Source organism: Bufo bufo, chromosome 3, assembly GCF_905171765.1.
Source record: "Bufo bufo chromosome 3, aBufBuf1.1, whole genome shotgun sequence".
NCBI lineage: Eukaryota > Metazoa > Chordata > Amphibia > Anura > Bufonidae > Bufo > Bufo bufo.
The window spans coordinates 644,904,873-644,924,816 of NC_053391.1; the positions used below are offsets into that span (position 1 = coordinate 644,904,873).

At 46.3% G+C, this 19,944-nt stretch overlaps 1 protein-coding gene across 4 annotated transcripts in view; it reads left to right on the forward strand.

Moving 5' to 3' along the window:
- The window catches only part of PSPC1 (paraspeckle component 1), a 126,089-nt gene that overhangs the window by 36,038 nt on the left and 70,107 nt on the right, over window positions 1–19,944 (forward strand). For all 4 annotated transcript variants that reach the window (XR_005777762.1, XR_005777763.1, XM_040426239.1 and 1 more), the window contains exons 3-5: window positions 3,489–3,584; window positions 5,006–5,202; window positions 7,457–7,541. Coding sequence is in view for 2 of the 4 variants with exons in the window: in XM_040426239.1 (XP_040282173.1) it covers window positions 3,489–3,584; window positions 5,006–5,202; window positions 7,457–7,541 (378 nt within the window). In the remaining 2 variants the exon portion in view is untranslated. The remainder of the gene's footprint in view (window positions 1–3,488; window positions 3,585–5,005; window positions 5,203–7,456; window positions 7,542–19,944) is intronic.

A 19,944-nucleotide genomic window follows, 5' to 3' on the forward strand; every position in this document is an offset into this window, starting at 1 on the left:
TATGTCTGTTTTTTTTTATTTTAAAAAAATTTAAACACTATTTAATGGCAAGGTTTTTTTTTTTTTATACTTGAAACGAAAAATTTATATAAAAAAAAAAAACACTTTTTTTTTAAAACTTTTTATATTTGTCCCACTGTGGGATTCACCTTTTCAGGGTTTGATCCCTGTTTCAATTTAGTACAATATATTCTGTATTGTATTCGACTCCATCGCAGCGCAGGGGGCCAATGGCTGACCGCGGCATGTGAAAGGGTTAATCCGCCGGCATCACCGCATACAGTGATGCCGGCGGATGCAGCAGGCTGGGCCCGTGCTGGGGATCTGGCAGGTGTAGCTCCTGCACCTGTCCGATCACATCACGTACACGCACATGAGGATGTGGCAAGAAGCCGCATTCCCTCAAGTACATGTACATGACAATGCGTGAAGGGGTTAAAGGGTTTTAAACGTATCCCAAGTCACAGGTTAGACAATGAGGGTCGAACTGCTGAAACACACATTGATCATGAGACCGGAGGTCCTATGTCCACCCTTATGAATGGAGCGACAGTTGAAAATTGCTGCTCCATCCATCTTTGTGGTACTTCCAGTGATTGCAGAGCGCTGTACTCTGCTTCTTTTTGGAAGTTCTAGAAAGGTAAGTTAAGCAGTGGTGCTCCTTTTCTGCTGCCGTTCTTCTCATGTGGGGAGAACCCCACCCCTAAAATGCCTGGGCACCTCATACCGGTTATACTTAAACCGCTCCCCGCGCGGCCGCTGCTGCATGGGTGACACTTAGGCCCCTTTCACACGGGCGAGTATTCCGCGTGGATTGAACGCATTGCACCCGCACTGAATACCGACCCATTCACTTCTATGGGGCTGTGCACATGAGCGGTAATTTTCACGCAACGCAGGCCCCATAGAAGTGAATGGGGTTGCGTGAAAATCGCAAGCATCCGCAAGCAAGTGCGATTGCGGTGCGATTTTCATGCACGGTTGCTAGGAGAAAATCGGGATGGAGACCCGATCATTATTATTTTCCCTTATAACATGGTTATAAGGGAAAATAATAGCATTCTGAATACAGAATGCATAGTAAAATAGCGCTGGAGGGGTTAAAAAAAAATTAAAAGATTTTCTCGCCTTAGGCTACTTTCACACTAGCGTTCGGGGCTCCGCTTGTGAGTTCCGTTTGAAGGCTCTCACAAGCAGCCCCGAACGGATCCGTCCAGTCCTAATGCATTCTGAGTGGATGCGGATCCGCTCAGAATGCATCAGTCTGGCAGCGTTCAGCCTCCGCTCCGCTCAGCAGACGGACACCTGAACGCTACTTGCAGCGTTCGGGTGTCCGCCTGGCCGTGCGGAGGCAAACGGATCCGTCCAGACTTACAATGTAAGTCAATGGGGACGGATCCGTTTGAAGATGACACTATATGGCTCAATTTTCAAACTGATCCGTCCCCATTGACTTTCAATGTAAAGTCTGGACGGATGCGTTTGCATTATCATGAACAAAAAAAAATAATTTTTTTTTATTATTATTATTTTTTTTGTTCATGGTAATGCAAACGGATCCGTTCTGAACGGATCTAAGCGTTTGCATTACAGGAGCGGATCCGTCTGTGCAGATACTAGACGGACCCGCTCTGAACGCAAGTGTAAAAGTAGCCTTAGTCCACTTGCTCGCGCAGCGCGGCATCTCCTTCTGTCTCCTTTGCTGAACAGGACCTGTGGTGACGTCACTCCGGTCATCACGTGTTCCATCACGTGTTCACCAGAGTGATGTCACCACAGGTCCTGTTAAGCAAAGGAGACAGAAGGAGATGCCGCGCGAGCAAGTGGACTAAGGTGAGTTAAATAATTTTTTATATTTTTTTAACCCCTCCAGCGCTATTTTACTATGCATTCTGTATTCAGAATGCTATTATCTTCCCTTATAACCATGTTATATGGGAAAATAATACAATCTACACAACCCCGATCCCAAGCCCGAACTTCTGTGAAGAAGTTCGGGTTTGGGTACCAAACATGCGCGATTTTTCTCACGCATTAAAATCTTTTGCACTCGCGCGGAAAAATCGCGGGTGTTCCCGTAACGCACCTGCACCTTTTCCCGCATCGCCCGTCTGAAAGAGGCCTTAAGGAGGTTCCTCTCCGTCGCCGCCTGCTATTGACTGGATATTGGCTATGGTCATCAATATCAGATCGGCGGGGGTCTGACACCCAGGACCCCTGCTGATCAGCTTTTTGAAGAGGAGGCGGCACTCCATGCAAGCACTGTTTCCTCTTCATTACACTGCATGTCATCTCAGAAGTGCAGTGTAATGTCATTACTCACTTCGTTCACTTGAATGAAGGAAGTACATGTAATTACACTACGCCGCCACTCCACAGTAGACGCGTGGTGTAATGACCAGGAGGCAGCGCTTGCGTGGAGCACTTCCTCCTCTTCAAACAACTGATTGGCGGGGGTGAAGCTGCATCTCCTCCAACTGCACTGGAGAGTCAGCACACACAGATAGTACAAGCAGTGTGAGTCAGGACGTGTATATAAATCTACAGCTAATAGCTGCATAAGCTTCCCTACTTTATATATCTGCACCTTTAGGTAGGGGAGACATAACTTCATCAGAATCCTATGGATACAGAGATTTACAGAGGAATATGGAGGGTGGAGCTGGATGGGCAGGGGAGGAGTCTGAGATCTGCCAGGCGGATTTGATTGGTGATGTCATCCTGTAGTTCACACAGAGCCTGCTGGGAGACTGACCACTGCTGTCTAAACAGGAGAGCAAGCTCTGGACTGGTGGCCAGACTTGAGATCACATGACCAGGTTCCCTGAAAATGTATGGTTGTAACTGAGCCGAGGTGAAATAAATGACATTACTGGTGGTGAGCTAGCGTTGTATGTTAAAAAAAAAAAATTAAAAACAGTGTTTTTTTTTTTTAATTGGTCGGAACTACAAAGTCTAAGGCCTATACATTTTATGGACCGTTTTAAAGGGGTTGTCCCATCTCAGACAATAGGGGCATATCGCTATTGTCTGATAGGTGCCGGTCCCACCGCTGAGACCCTCATCTATATCGAGAATGGGGCCCCGCAAGTGTAGGAGGGCGCACTGCGCATACACAGCCGCTCTCCATTCATTTCTATTGGGCCGACGAAAATAGCCAAGCGCTGGCTCGGCTATTTCCGTCGACCCCATAGAAATGAATGGAAGCCTGGGCCGCGCATGCGCGGTACGCTCCCATTCACTTCTATGGGAACAGCGCTTGGTGGTGGATGGACCCCGGGAAATCTGGGGTCCTCCAGCCACAGCTCTCCTCGCTCCCTTCTCGTTGTAGGTGCGGGTCCCAGCAGTGGGACCCGCACCATCAGACAATGGGGTCATATCCTAGCGATATGCCCCCATTGTCTGAGATGGGAATACCCCTTTAAGTTGCATGAAAAATTAGATGATGATTAAGGTTTATTACAATGTGGTGTATCTGATATTTTTAGGACTCCACGGCCAGTTATTGTAGAACCAATGGAGCAGTTTGATGATGAAGATGGTTTGCCAGAAAAATTTATGCAGAAGACTCAGCAGTACCTCAAGTAAGTTATCTGTTAACCTTGCCGCAGACCTGAGAAAAGTTATTAACGGGAGATTTATCAAACTGGTGTAAAATAGAACTGTCTTAGTTGCCCTTAGTAACCAATCAGATTCCAGCTTTAATTTTTCACAGCTCCTTTAGAAAAGGAAAGGTGGAATCTGATTGGTTGTTATGGGCAACTAAGCCAGTTCTACTTTACACCAGTTTGATAAATCTCCCCCATTGTGTTCCGGAAGTGGATTGTATCGCTGCTGTTAACACTAAAGGGGTTCTGCAGTTCTATTTAACTGATGATCTATCCTCTGGATAGATCTTCACCATCTAAAAAGTCTGTGATAAATCTGGAGTGAAACTTAACGTAGTTATCCACGTTCTCTTTTTAACACCTATTTCAAAACTGGAGTGAGTGGTGTAAACTTGCAAAAAGTCTAAAAATTTTGTGCGAGTGCCAAAAGTCTCTAAAGCTCTATTTTGCAACTTTGAAGCCAGAATTCTGGAATGAAGGTGTGATAAATCTGCCGCATTGTGCTAGCCGACCCCCAGACACAGTGCAGGGGATATTTCTTTATCCTACTTGTACCAGTTTCAGTTTTGCGCATACCAAATTTTTGGCAAAAATTTTACTGCTTTAAAGAGGACCTTTAACCAATCCTGACATTATCGTGTAAATAGCTGGCAGGGCATACTGAAGGCATGTGATATCGCTTACGGTTTTCACTATGCGCTAACCCGTTCCCCTGCTGTGCCCCACTTTCTGGTTTCCTGCCTTGTATGTAAATCCAAACCATCGGTACAGGGAAGAGGAGGAGGAGACAGCCATGTTTCTCAAGGGACGTCGTCTTCTCCCTGGCTGTGAGCTGCCCATTCACAGTGGAGAATATCACAGCCAAAGAGAAGGAGACGCCCCTTGAGAAACATGGCGTCTCCTCCTTCCTGTACCAATGGTTTGGATTTACATACCAGGCAAGAAACCAGAACAGGGGGTACAGCGGGGGAATAGAGGAGCACATGGCATGTGAGAGTGCTTGCTTGCTGTTTTTCCTATATCAGTATGCCCTACCGAGCCACCTGTTTAAAGGTCCTCATTATAAGTTATGGCGCAACTCTACACCTCCTCATGGCTGCCATAAATTTGATTTTTTATTATATATATATATATATATATATATATATATATATATATATATAATAATATTATTTTTTTTTTTTTTGAGCATGGACTACCTTCGCCAGATTTATTTAGAGGCCTCCGGCTTGTCTCCACCACAGAGGCCTGCAGAAGGAGAATGACTGAAATGTTAATGTATTATTGGCCGTGTTTTCATAAAGTTATCTGAGATATCTATGCCATATACAAAGGTCCTTTCTATGCCATAGTTGTTTTTTTTATTTTTATGAAAATACATTTTTCGTTTCCTTTAGAGAAAGGGAGGAGCCCCCAAGGTTTGCTCAGCCAGGAACATTCGAGTTTGAGTACTCTTCACGATGGAAAGCGCTGTATGAAATGGAGAAACAGCAGAAAGAACAGGTTGACCGGAACATAAAAGAAGCGAAGGAGAAATTGGAGGCAGAGATGGAAGCAGCCCGCCATGAGCACCAGCTGATGCTTATGAGACAAGGTAAGAGTCCCCTCCATTCTGAATGTGTTCCGCAGGTTTTTAGGGTACAGGCAAACATTGAGATGTACAGCCGAGGCACACCATTTTTGGAGTAAAACTGAAGCATCACTCTCAAAATTACGTGGCCGCTGGCCGCACACAGACGCCACATTGTCTGCCCGTAACCTTCTCCTTTCTTATCCTTACTTGTACATTACCACCTGCGGTAAGTTACTAGAATAAAGGCTATACATATCACCAATAAAAGATTAGTAGACCGGTTATTCCTCATCTCTGGGATCCATCGGCCCGTCACCATTTTTATTTTATTTATTTATTTTACAAATGTTCTGAAAATCAAAATTCTAAAGTCTAATTATAAAATTCTATTACATATATAGCCATGAATACAAAGGGGTTTGAGGTATGTTTTATGCTGTGAAACAAAGGCTTATCAACAGATCCCATGTATTTCTCTGGAACTAAAACACATAGACCCTGATCTATCAACAGGGAGCAATTTAAAGGTTGTCTTCACGTTTCTCCATTCTGCGAGAAGGTAATGTCTTTGGCGCACAGCACTGAAGATTTTAGCACAGGCCAAAGTATGACATTCTAGCTTGTTTTCACCTGCACCAGCCATGGCAGGTTGGGACCATTTTTTGAGACGGCCCCTATGATAAATAAGGCTTCAAACCAACGTACTCCACAGGAACGCCAGCAAACAGCCGGATTTCTGAAGTTGTCTTAGTAGGAGCAAAAAAATAACTGGCCTGTCGCAGACTATTGATAAATGTGACTTAAGACTCATGCTCCCAACTTTATTTTGGATCTGCGTCCCATCTGCATTTCTTGAGCATTGGACGCAGACCCATTAATTTCTATGGGTTCTCAACTCAACCCCTTTTTCCCCCGCCGAATTATAGAACGTTCCCTATTCTTGTCTGTTTTTTGTGGACAAGCTTATTTCTAGTAGAAAAAAACAAAACAATGTATCCATATTTTACGGAGCTGTGGTTTGCAGACTGCAAAGCTGATACGGTTATGTGCGTGAGGCCTGAAAAGTAAAACAAAAGAGAATTAACAAATTTACTCCAAAATAAAAAGAACTAGTTTGATCAGGGCCAGTGTGTATTAGCCTAAAAAGAAACCTGTCTTTGAAGGTTGCTATATTGTCTCTGTCGTTTGGGCACCTTTTTTAAATTTGCTTGTGTCTATTCAATTATTGCTCCTGACCCATGAATGTTTTAAAGGACATCGGAGACCCATGATGTGGAACGTTCCTACCAGCCTGATTACTATTGATCCCATTTTTACTCCATCATCTGGTTGCTTTAATTAGGACTTTGACCGTTCAGCAATATGGCCGATATCTGTTGCGTGTTGCCTATAATGATAAATGGCATCTGCAATTGTTTTCAGTTATGAATATGCGCTTGGGAGCATTTGGTTAAATTTTCTGATTTGGTGATTCTTTTGTGCCCTTTTAGTGGAAATATTAAGGTGTTAATGAGTTGGCATGGATATGATATTTCTGTTAGGCTCCATGCACACATCCGCCATGTTGTAGTGTAAGGCTGTTCCTCCGCCGCAGTAGCACACATTATACACTGCTCGTTTCCATGGTTATGGCCACCCTGTAATCCATCAGCGGTGGTCGTGCTTGCACACTATAGGAAAAAGTGCCAGCCTCTCTGGTGGCCGGGACCGTGAGACTGGTGTTTTTTTTCTATAGTGTGCATGCACGACCACCGCTGATGGATTGCAGGGTGGTTGTAGCCATGGAAACAAGCAGTATATAATTTGATGGGAAAATGAATCCAGCTAGCAAAGGAAGTAGTATAGGCAGTCACAATACATTAGTAAGAGCTTTGTATTAACTTTCTCTACATAATAAAGGCTATTTGCTGAAGTGAAACAACCCCTTTAAGGGGATAACTTCTTATGGGATTTCTCCTTTTAAGGCCGGATTCACATCTGCATTGCGGACATCGGGACTCTGATCTGGTTGCTGTATCAGGCATATATGCCGGCTTTCGGCCGGATAAACAATCCTACACTCAAATGTTTTTGTCTAGCTGGATCCCGTTATAGTGAGTGTGTATCTGGCGGTGCACAGTGGTATCCGGCTATGCTAGACTGCTGGCGTTCACAACACTGATGTGAGCATGACCTAAGTAGACTGGAACTTTACTGGTGTGTTACATATTTCTAAAATGTGACTTTTGGAGCATCATGTCTGCTGTATTGTAAATGAATTGCTGTGTTTGTGCAGATCTAATGCGACGGCAAGAAGAGCTGAGAAGGCTGGAGGAGCTGAGGAATCAGGAGCTTCAAAAGCGAAAGCAGTTTCATATGAGGTAGGTATTTCAGACCAGTATAATGGCGTACATCTTTCATGTCAGGTTGACATGAGAACGATCTAATGTAGTGTGTTCTGTAAATGTGACATTTTTGAATGCCGAGTGACCTGTGTGCCCCGAATTCCAATTCAAGTCACAAAATGAGTTTTCACCAAACTAGAAGACTTAACGCTTGTCATCAGCACCTATACAGAAAATGAATTTAAAGTGTAACTGCCATTTCACTACCAAAAATGAAATTCCTAAAATATGTGATGCTGAAGGGAAGATATTCATGAAGCTTTACTTTTCAGTTACTTTTACCTTTCTGATGTCTGTTTTCAGCCCTATTCCTCTCTGCCTCTGTTTCAGCATCTTCCTAAGATGGCCTCTGCTGCACTTCCTGCGCTGATCTTTGCCTTGTCCTTGAGGCCATCCTGTATTTTCCTCACTTCGCATAACCCCTTGCTCTCCTTACATGAACGAGTAGGACCAATCAGAATGCAGATAACCTCCCCCACTACCCCAGAGCAGTGTGTATCCTCTCGCATACAGCTAACCAGAGACGAGCCCAGCAATTACATGAAATCAATTAAGCATTTATTTTAGCCTCTTAATAGTCACATTAAAAGGTTTTTTTAGTAACCATTTGGGGTGTATATATATGTATTAATAAAATAACTTTTATTTTTAGGGGAAAAGATTAAAAAACTGAAATTTTTATATTTAATATATTCTATTTTATTTTAACTTTTTTATGGACAAAAGTGAAATTAACAATGATGGCACTCTTGTTGTCAAATACAATATAAACTTAGTTGCATGCCATTTTCATATTCTCCATTTGTTCCTTAGTACATAACTTTGCCATTATTTTTAATCAGCCAATGCATTTTCCCAAACCCCTAAGTTCTCTGTCTAGCATAGCATCAAATGGTATAGTCTGACAGCCCCTCTAAACCATCTGACCCATGTTACCCTGAGACGACCACAGGGCTTGTCGCATTCTCAAGGTTGTATACATAGTGTCTGTTGACTCGTACCAGAGGCCCAAGACTCTATTGAATTTGTTACGGTGTTTAAACACTAGTACTAAATATGGTAAGATCTGGTTAATTAGTTTTTTCCATATGGTCAGAATTTGTGTATTGGGACTATACCATCTCGGAGCAATACATTTCCTTGCCATAAACGGTGCCTCCCTCAAAAATATTGTCTTGTAGTGATCCCAATTTTCTTCATTCAATATCCACAATATCTCAGGGGTGCCATCCATTCGCGCCGGCAACAAAGAAAATCAGTAACTTCCTTCCAAAACTTAGCTATCGGATTGCAGTTCCACATCATATGCAAAAAATCTGCTTCCAGTTCTCCACATCGCGGGCATGCCGTGGATGTGTCTCTGCCCATTCTAAACATCCTAGTTGGTGTTAAATATCCATATATTTTTTTACTATCTTTATGACCTCCTGTCAGGTATGCAGCTGCTCCCTCATTCTCCTTCACACTGACGGGTAGGGGGGGTGCTTTAACTGCTTATAGCTCTGGTTCTGTTCAGTACAGGAGAAGATATCACTGATAGAAATCGGGATGCTGTGAATAAAGCTTTACCCGCAATTATTCCCGACTCGATTTAGAACAGTGATTTCTCCATCATTAGCTGTCATTCTGTTCTTGTACGGAAGCCTGGAATGTCAGCTTTCAAACAAGACCAGTTGCATGTTTCTAGCTGCTACCATTTAGGAGATAGCAGCATGTAAAGCAGCCCTCCCCCCTCCACTTTCTGACCGAGCCCAGGAACTCAGGGCTGTGCTCCTCTTCTCAGTGCTCCCCCCTCCTAGTGCTCTCCCCTAGTACTCAGGGCTGTGCTCCTCCTCCCACTGCTCTCCCCTAGTACTCAGGGCTGTGCTCCTCTTCCCAGTGCTCTGCCGTCTCATGTTTATAATACAGAGGAGACGGCCTGAACACTTGACAACGCTGTGAGAAGAGGCTGCAGAATAGGAAAGTAGTATGCATTTCTCGTGCATGGCATTGGGGGACACAGCACCATGGGGTATATGTCCAACTACCACTAGGAGGCGACACTAGACATAAAAAGTGTTGGCTCCTCCCCGTTGGGCTATACCCTCTCCACAGACACTAGGCAGCTCAGTTTTGTTCTAGTGTCCATAGGAGGCAGACCTGACCTGCTTTTTTGTGCAGGTCATCCTGCTACTTTTTTATTTTATTTTTTCTTTAATCATTTTTTCTTTCTCTGCAGGTTTCGGCCTGCGGCAGGGGTGGCTCCATCGTGTTCCACTTTAGTTGCCCCCCTGCGGGCGCGTACTCAGGTACCTGGCAGCCACCCAGTCCCCAAATCTGCTTCCGCAGTGGAATTCCGGCAGTCCCACGGTTCCCGTGTTGAGTCCGCCAAGGGGGTGCTTACTGCTGCGCCTGAAGACGTCTGAGGGTGAGTATGTTAGATTAGGGATCCCACCCTCCTTCCCGGGCCTGGACGCGTTCCCCCCTCATGTTCCCTACCCGGATACATGATACAGCTTTTATTGCTGTGTGGGACAATGCCTTGCCTCTGATAAGCTGCCTTGCCTCTGCTACATAGCTTGTGGGTTTTTTCTCTCAGCTGTATCCTGGCCCCTGAAACCCCTGGCCTTCCGTTTTTTTCTCTCCCTGGGGGTCTCTTCCTCAGTTCTCTCCCCCACCTGGCCCCCGTTCGTCGCGGCAATTCTGGGGCACTATCGCGGTCGCGGCCGTTCGCTCCCGGCCGCGCTCCATTACTTTAGTCCCCGGCTTTTCGGGCCTACTAGGCCGCAACTCCCCGCCCACTTTCTTCTCTTCCCGGGCTTACTCCGTCTCCTCCCCTCCGTGGGGGGAGCCTGGGAGGGGCCTCTTTTGCCTGCCAAGCCGGCCCCAGGTTCTCTGCTCTCTCTCTCTCTCTGAGGGGCGGTTCTTTCTCCGGCTGTCGGCTCCTTCTTTTTCCGGTCGCCAGCTTCTGCGCTGGGTGCGCTGCATAACTCCTGGGGTCCGGTAGGCAGCCTCTGGCTGAATTGCTCCACAGGCCCCTTCCCTCTCTCCCCTCTCTATTGCTGCATTCTCCTGCAGCCCTGCCACCTGCATGAGGTTTCCTGCCTACTATATAGCTGCTGCAGCACCTCTTGGGAACTGTTGTTTCCGGGGTTAGATAGGTCAGCCCTGCTGCTCTATGGGGCCTCCTCTCCCAGCCTCCGTATCGGATCGCCACGATTTTCGTGCGTCCGTTGTCTACGGAGGTTTCCACGTGGTAGGGCCCCCCCCCTTCCCCGCGCGAATGGGCTCTCTCCATGGCGATCCTTCAGTCCCTGGCGGATTCGCTGGAGCGCTACCTACAAATTGCGGTCTCCTTCCCCCCTGAGCCACGCGCACGCTAAGATACAGGGTCACGCAAGGAGTAGCCCATGGACCACCCTTGGGTGGTCTCAACTAGCTTCCACCCCTCCCCGGCATCCTCGGGTCCCCCAGGACAGGCCGGAGGCTGGTGACGAAGCCTTCTCTGTCAGTCGCCTCTGGGGACACCTCTGCACCGATTCCCTCGGAACAGAGCATCAGGCGGTCTTCCACCGTGCAGAATCCCTCTGCGTGGTCAAGTCAAACGTGCATGGTGGTACCTACCCTACCAGGTTTGGTGCCCCTCTAGTGGACTTTCAGATGGCGCCCTCCTGCCTGCACAGGTAAGGCAGCCGTCACCGTGCTTAGCAACTGGGACACCTACGCGGTGTCTCTGGTATGTACGCCCTCGTAGGCTGTGCACGACAGACCTTCCTGGCCCCTATCCAGGGGCTATGTTTTAGGCAAGCTGATAATTCAGGCAAACGCCACTTGTAGGGTTGGCTCCCCTTCTCGGCCTCTAAAGGTTCTTTTGTAATGCCTGTACCAGAGAATACAGGCCGGCTTCTATGCCGTGGCTATTACATCTGTCTGTTTCCAGCTGCCTTGTTACTTTCATAGGTAGAGCTCCTGCTGACTGGTTAGGTGTTCCATGCGGCACTATTTCCCCCTGCCGGGCGAGATACACAGGCCACCTTCAATTGCCGTAGCAATTGCACCTGTCTGTTTCCAGCCACCTTGCTCCCTTCATGGGTAGAGTCCCTACACCATCTCCTGATGCTGTATCCAGTATCCCTGGCGGGCTCTATTGTTCCGTGCGGCACTATTTCTCCCTTCCCGGCGAGATATAGAGGCCACTCTCAATTGCTGTGCAATTGCCTCTGTTTGGTTCTAGTGGGCACCAGGCTGCCTCCTTGTGCCCTTCATTTTTATTTAACCTCTCTATCTCCAGGAGCTGTTGCCGTTGCTTCTGTCTGGCCTTATGGTGTACCTTGCGGCACTATTTCTCCCTTACTGGACGAGATATTGAGGCCACTTTGTAGTGCCGTTGCCACTGCAACCTCATCTAGAGTGCACCAAACAGCCATCTTACTCCCTTCTTAGGTGAGTTCCTGCACCGTCTCTGATGCTGCAGCCGTTACACCTGTCGGGCTCTATGGTGTGCCATGCGGCCCTATTTCCCTCTTTTTAGGTGAAATAGAGGGCATTCTTTAGTTGCCATTGCACTTACCTTGTTGTGGTGTGCACCTGTCGTTCCTTGTGGTACCGTGTGGCCCTATTTTTCCCTTCCCGAACGAAATATAGGTGCCATAGCTAACGTGGCAGCCGTTGCACGGTCTGGTCGTATCTCTGCACTACACAGCCTCATGTCTACCTTACAGGTTGAGGACCTGTACCCTCCAAATGCGGTCGCATTCCTGGATGCTGTGGTTTTGTTTCCACCCTCCTTAGTGTGCAACATGCAGCCACTTTACCTCGGTTTTGGGCGTGTATTTTTAGTACCCACGTGCTGGGCCCTATGGTGCAATCTGTGGCCCATACATTTTCTGTATTACTGGGTGCTTCCTTCCCCGGGCTCTACTCTGTGCTGCGGATGTTGGTTACTTCCCTTTTCGGCATCCTGGTTCAGCACGAATATGGTAGCCATATCTGGCAGGGGTGGGCCAGCCCAACCTCCTCCTTGTCGGTCTATTTCTACTTCTGGTGTACCCAGTATATGACTGATCTGTTCTGATCTGGTGGGTGGTCCACATACAACCACGCTCCCTACACCATGGCCTGGTGGTTGTTGGTTTTTGTGCTAGGGTTGCTATTGCCATCCTTATCAAATACTACTTTCGGCTGCACTCCGCGTTCCACATATTATAAAGGAGTATCCGCGCTGTTTTCTATTACAGGGCGGACCATTCCTCGTGGAGTACAGTGATCTCCACTGGATCTTCTCCTTGTTGGGATACGTAGCTTTCTGAGCTCCGGCCGCTGCGGTAGTTTTTCGGCCATCACTTGATGTCCTCCGCCACACGGAATCCTCCTGGGGTCAGCGACATATCCTCACTGGACGTCCTCCCTGATGAGTCAGGGACAGAACCACTGAGCGTCACACACCTGCCTGGTAGGTGAATTTTCTGCTGATTGCTCTGACATAGGACAGGGTTCCGTAGTTCCTTCTGGGTCCGGGTTTTCCCTTATATCTATGCTTAGTTGTACTATCTAACAGAGGGCAGTCCTTTGGGACCTTGCTATTGTCCTCGCCCATCTGGTACTCTCTCCCCCTGGGAGCCTTCTGTATGTCGGTCGCAGCTGGTTTCTACATTTCGTGTAGTCACCCCCGCTTCTTTTATAGCGACTTCCTGCTCCCTTCATATGTGAGCCTTGCTATGGCTTCCCTCTCTCCAGTGTGCCCCTGCTGAGATTTCCTGGGCTTGCATCTGGTTCCCTTCTTCCCTGATAATGAGTTTCGCCAGAGTTTCTCCGGTCTTGCGCTTCTCAGCGATATTTTGTTTTCAGAGGCTCGTTCCTCGTCTCCTGGTTGGGGATGCAGGTCTTGTCTTTTCTCTTTTCCTGGTTTTTACCTACAACCCCCTCCCCTTCCAGGGGTTGTCTGTTTCCCTTAGCGCCTTTAGGATCTTTTCCTTTCAATAGGGCGCTTAGTTTTTTCACCTGCTTTGCGGTGAGAGGAGACCTGCTCCACTCACATGTGAGCCTTGCTATAGCTTCACTCTCTCGTTTGGCCTTCAGTGGTTCCAATTTCCCTTGCTCCCCTGGCCCTTCAGGGGTTGACCTCAGGGTGTTTGTGCTTTCGCCTGAGACAATTGGGATGTTGGGTAGATCCGATACGCGATGCTGTCCTACTTTCACTCCAGCCTTCGGCTGAGCTGGGTGTTCCTAGCCTTCTTCTTGCATTTGGGACCTTCTCCCAGGCATTTGTCCTGGGGTGCTGGCAGTCGTCACTGTGGCCTCTTTGGAGTTTCTCCCTTGTTATGAGGCTTCCTGCCTATTCCGTGCTTTTCTCCTGTTGGGTCACATGGTTCTCCCGCACCTGTATGCCCACAGGTGGCATGGTTGTTCTTCCCACCCTCGGGGACTGCTTTGGGACGTCCCATGGTGCTGTGTCCCCCAATGCCATGCACGAGAAAATTGGATTTTTTGTACTCACCGTAAAATCCTTTTCTCGTAGTAGGCATTGGGGGACACAGATCCCTCCCTATGTTGTTTTACTTCACCTTCTCCGGGCTGGTCTCTTGATCTTTCCCGGTATGGGAGTTGTTGGTTCCTTGCCTTTCTTCTCTCTCCTACTGCTTTTGGTACAAACTGAGCTGCCTAGTGTCTGTGGAGAGGGTATAGCCCAACGGGGAGGAGCCAACACTTTTTATGTCTAGTGTCGCCTCCTAGTGGTAGTTGGACATATACCCCATGGTGCTGTGTCCCCCAATGCCTACTACGAGAAAAGGATTTTACGGTGAGTACAAAAAATCCAATTTAAAAAAAAAAAAAAACATAGGCCCTGATTTTATCAAGGCATGTGCTGCGCAATCTTGAACGGCCCTCCCCTGCCAGAGGATGCAATTACTTTGATGAGATCCAGAGCTGGTCATAAATGCATCCTCCGGCAGTCCGTACACCTGACTGAAATCTACTGCAGCTTATATCTGGTGTAGGTGTCCGTCATAATTGACGCTAGTTTCTGGTGTAAATTATGATAAATGTGCCAAGGGTTGATGGCCACATCCTCTTTTTGTAATTGGCAAAAGGCTTTATAACTTGTTTAGGCCAACATCAAGGCATATGGGGATGGTAAATCTCCCCCGTAGCTTTTTTTTTAATATTTTATGTTTTTGACATTTCATCTTTACACTATAGACTTAGACATGCTTATCACTCTCATTAGAGGGCTGCAGATTTAATGACTGCTCTGTTGTGGTACTGACTGCCTAGAAAGGGTAGGTTGGTTAATATCAAATGTTCTTACAAATGCTCATTAAAAAGCTTATTCAAGCTCTTGTCGGGGATATAAAGCAAAAGGCTTTATATAAAAAAAGAGGGTCAAAGAAAAGATTTCAAAAGATTGATCCTTGAGGTGGACACATATAACACCTCAAAAAGAGTTTGATCGGTTATTTAATTATATTGTGCAGTCAGTAAAACAAGGTACAAGCGTCTATGCAAAAATATAAATTGATTATTATACAATAATTTAAAATACAGTCAAAGATTAGTTAATGGGAAACTCAATAATCTGCAATGCTGCAGTAATATGCAGTCCCCAAAATTCGCCACTAGTTGTCAACACAAATAGCAGCTTATACACAGTACCTCTCAGACATAAGATGAAATATAACGTCCCAACCACACTTTTGAGATATTGAGTTTTTATAACGTTAATAAAATATACAAATCCTTGCTCTGCACAAACTATGACAAATCTCGGATAATGGGGTAGCAATATAAATGATCAAGCCTGGTATTGACTATGGAATGAAATTATTCCAATAAGAGAGTTACCTCTCAAATCAATATTTAGGTCTTTTATTCAGTAATATGTATAGTTACTGAATAGTGACAATATTGATGTAACACTTTTAACAACTATACATCCGCCAACAGCGGGTAGTTTGCTGAATATCAGGCTGATTAATTTAATTTATATCAATACTACACAAAATAAAGTTATACATTACCGAGAATACAGATGATGTGCAGAGACAAAGGGAAGTACGATCTGGTCATTAGGATCTTTCTCCTGGGTTTTCTTTGTTTCTCTGTGTTTTCTCTTTTTTTTTTTTTTTTTTCTTGTTCTTTTTTTGTTCTCTTCTCTCTCTCCCTCGTTGTGTGGTTTATGATCACAAACTTAAGTTAGACAACTTCTTAGCTTGGAGTTTTCCAGTCATTGTTTGCTAGGCGTGTACATGTGATAAGGACTGTGATGTCATTGTATTACCCAAAATGCACAATTACTCATTTACTCCTAGGTGACACTATTACCTAAGCTATTAGTATCATTCTATTAAGGGTTAAGTATCCAAGTATGACATATCTCACATTATCATTCTATTAAGGGTTAAGTATCCAAGTATGACATATCTCACATTCTATACACATGGCCCCTGGAACCTAAATCAAAGCTAGAGGGTTTAATTCTGACACTTCTACCAATCAAGCATAGAGTCTTAGGCACTAAGTGTGTTTCCCACATTGCTTTCACACTCGCATTTGGTGCGGATCCGTCATGGATCTGCACAGACTGATCCGCACAGATAATACAACCGCATGCATCCGTTCAGAACGGATCTGTTTTTATTATCTTTAACATTGCCAAAACGGATCAGTCTTGAACACCATTGAAAGTCAATGGGGCGGATCCGTTTTCTATTGTGTCAGTGAAAACGGATCCGTCCCCATTGACTTACATTGTGTGTCAGGACGGATCAGTTTGCCTCCGCATTGTCAGACAAACACCAAAATGCTGCAAGCAGCGTTTTGGTGTCTGCCTCCAGAGCAGAACGGAGGCAAACTGATGCATTCTGAATGGATCCTTATCCATTTTAGAATGCATTAGGGCTAAACTGATGTGTTTTGGACCGCTTGTGAGAGCTCTGAAACGGATCTCACAAATGGAAACCAAAACGCCAGTGTGAAAGTAGCCTAAATTTATGGGACCGATAACAATATGATGATCCTTATTTTCTCACAAAGATATCTGTGCCTCCTTTGCTTCACCAACGGGTGATTGATGGTTAGTTAAAATACACATCTTTACAGATAATCATTGACAAAGTCCATACTTAAACTGTTTTCATCATATAATAGGACTATATGCATCCCTTTTGAGAAATACACTGCTCAAAAAAATAAAGGGAACACAAAAATAACACATCCTAGATCTGAGTTAATTAAATATTCTTCTGAAATACTTTGTTCTTTACATAGTTGAATGTGCTGACAACAAAATCACACAAAAATTAAAAAATGGAAATCAAATTTTTCAACCCATGGAGGTCTGGATTTGGAGTCACACTCAAAATTAAAGTGGAAAAACACACTACAGGCTGATCCAACTTTGATGTAATGTCCTTAAAACAAGTCAAAATGAGGCTCAGTAGTGTGTGTGGCCTCCACGTGCCTGTATGACCTCCCTACAACGCCTGTGCATGCTCCTGATGAGGTGGCGGAAGGTCTCCTGAGGGATCTCCTCCCAGACCTGGACTAAAGCATCTGCCAACTCCTGGACAGTCTGTGGTGCAACGTGACGTTGGTGGATAGAGCGAGACATGATGTCCCAGATGTTCTCAATTGGATTCAGGTCTGGGGAACAGGCGGGCCAGTCCATAGCATCAATGCCTTAATCTTGCAGCAACTGCTGACACACACCAGCCACATGAGGTCTAGCATTGTCTTGCTTTAGGAGGAACCCAGGGCCAACCGCACCAGCATATGGTCTCAAAAGGGGTCTGAGGATCTCATCTCGGTACCTTATGGCAGTCAGACTACCTCTGGCGAGCACATGGAGGGCTGTGCGGCCCTCCAAAGAAATGCCACCCCACACCATTACTGACCCAAAGCCAAACAGGTAATGCTGGAGGATGTTGCAGGCAGCAGAACGTTCTCCACGGCGTCTCCAGACTCTGTCACGTCTGTCACATGTGCTCATTGGGAACCTGCTTTCATTTGTGAAGAGCACAGGGCGCCAGTGGCGAATTTGCCAATCTTGGTGTTCTCTGGCAAATGCCAAACGTCCTGCACGGTGTTGGGCTGTAAGCACAACCCCCACCTATGGACGTCGGGCCCTCATCACCCTCATGAAGTCTGTTTCTGACCGTTTGAGCAGACACATGCACATTTGTGGCCTGCTGGAGGTCATTTTGCAGGGCTCTGGCAGTGCTCCTCCTGTTCCTCCTTGCACAAAGGAGGAGGTAGCGGTCCTGCTGCTGGGTTGTTGCCCTCCTACGGCCTCCTCCACGTCTCCTGATGTACTGGCCTGTCTCCTGGTAGCGCCTCCATGCTCTGGACACTACGCTGACAGACACAGCAAACCTTCTTACCACAGCTCGCATTGATGTGCCATCCTGGATAAGCTGCACTACTTGAGCCACTTGTGTGGGTTGTAGACTCCGTCTCATGCTACCACTAGAGTGAGAGCACCGCCAGCATTCAAAAGTGACCAAAACATCAGCCAGGAAGCATAGGAACTGAGAAGTGGACTGTTGTCACCACCTGCAGAACCACTCCTTTATTGGGGGTGTCTTGCTAATTGCCTATAATTTACACCTGTTGTCTATCCCATTTGCGCAACAGCATGTGAAATTGATTGTCACTCAGTGTTGCTTCCTAAGTGTTTAAGTGTTCCCTTTATTTTTTTGAGCAGTGTATATATGACAGATACATAAACGTCCTTAAGAATACGTAACAATATAAAACAATACATATGTCTTAAGCTACTTTCACACTAGCGGCACGGACCTCTGGCAGGCTGTGTGAACAGCCTGCCGGATCCGTCCTGCCGCTAGTGATAGTGTGCCCCTGGACTGCCGCTTTGTCCCCATTGACTATAATGTGGGGGGAATTCCGGCGAGGCACGGCGAGAGGCTGCCGGAATAAATGTCAGACATGTTATAGTTTTTATTCTGTCAGCCTCTCGCGGTGCGCTGCCGGTACTCCGCCCCTATTATAGTCAATTGGGACGGAGCGGCAGTCCGGGGGCACACTGTCATTAGCGGCAGGACGGATCCGGCAGGCTGTTCACCCGACGGAACAGCCTGCCGAGGTCCATGCCGCTAGTGTGAAAGTAGCCTTATTGATTTTCTTGTACAAAACTAAGGATTTATAAGCGTATATAAATATCACTGATTTTCTGCTTCATTAATAAATGCCAAACTGTAGAGGTAATTAGCACCAGCTGCGTCTGGAGAGCACCCTTTTCTCCTGTCATAAATTTATATGGAGACAAGAATGCCTCTTTTCAGATTGGTACATCCATGAGAAGAAATTATCTGAACTGTCCTTCCCATGACCCTCTCTCGGCCATCTTTAAAATACATACATATAGCAATATGGCCTGTTATAGTTCTAATCAAATCTACTATAATTATGATATTTAGATAAATATTTTATACACTTATGAAAAAGCACAACACTCTACATATTGATGACCCATCCATAAGATATATCATCAATATCAGATTGGTGGGCATCCAATCCCCCACAACCCAGCCGATCAGCTGTTCCTTGGAGTCTCCATCACTGGAACTAGGACTTTAAGTGGACCCAGAAGCACAGCTCTTGTAGTGGCCGTTCTGTGTTACTGCCTTTTTAGCTCCTATTCAAGGGAATGGTGTCACCACCAATACAGTTTGAAGATGTCTGTGCTTCCAGTTCCATTAAGGCCTCTTTCACACGGGCGTTGCCGGAAAATGTGCGGGTGCGTTGCGGGAACAAGCGCGATTTTTCCGCGCAAGTGCAAAACATTGTAATTATGGGTGCACCGAAATTCCGGCAGCCGAAAATGCACCTAATCCACTTCGGCCGATATTGTTACATATCGGCCGAAAATATGGGGTGTGGGATTTGTCACCCACCATCTGCGGGCGGGCGCCGGGCGGGCGGTTTACTTTGTCACTGCATCTTTATTTTACCTTACAATCGTGACGCTCCAGTAACTAACAACTCTGCAGGCAGAGCGGAGGCCGGCGTAACGTCACTTACTCACGTGACGCGCCTGCTCCGCCTCCTTCATTCATAAAGTGGGCGGAGCAGGTGCGTCACGTGAGTAAGTGACGTTACGCCGCCCTCCGCTCTGCCTGCAGAGTTGTTACTGGAGCGTCACGATTGTAAGGTAAAATAAAGATGTAGTGAGTGATGCTGTGAGCAGCAGGGCCGGGGCTGTTATGGGTAGGGGGATCGGTCTATGGCACTGCTATGGGGAGGGGGGATCTGTGCACTGTTATGGGGAAAGGGATCTGTGCACTGTTATGGGGAAAGGGATCTGTGCACTGTTATGCCCATAACAGTGCACATATCCCCTTTCCATAACAGTGCACAGATCCCCCTCTCCATAACAGCGCCA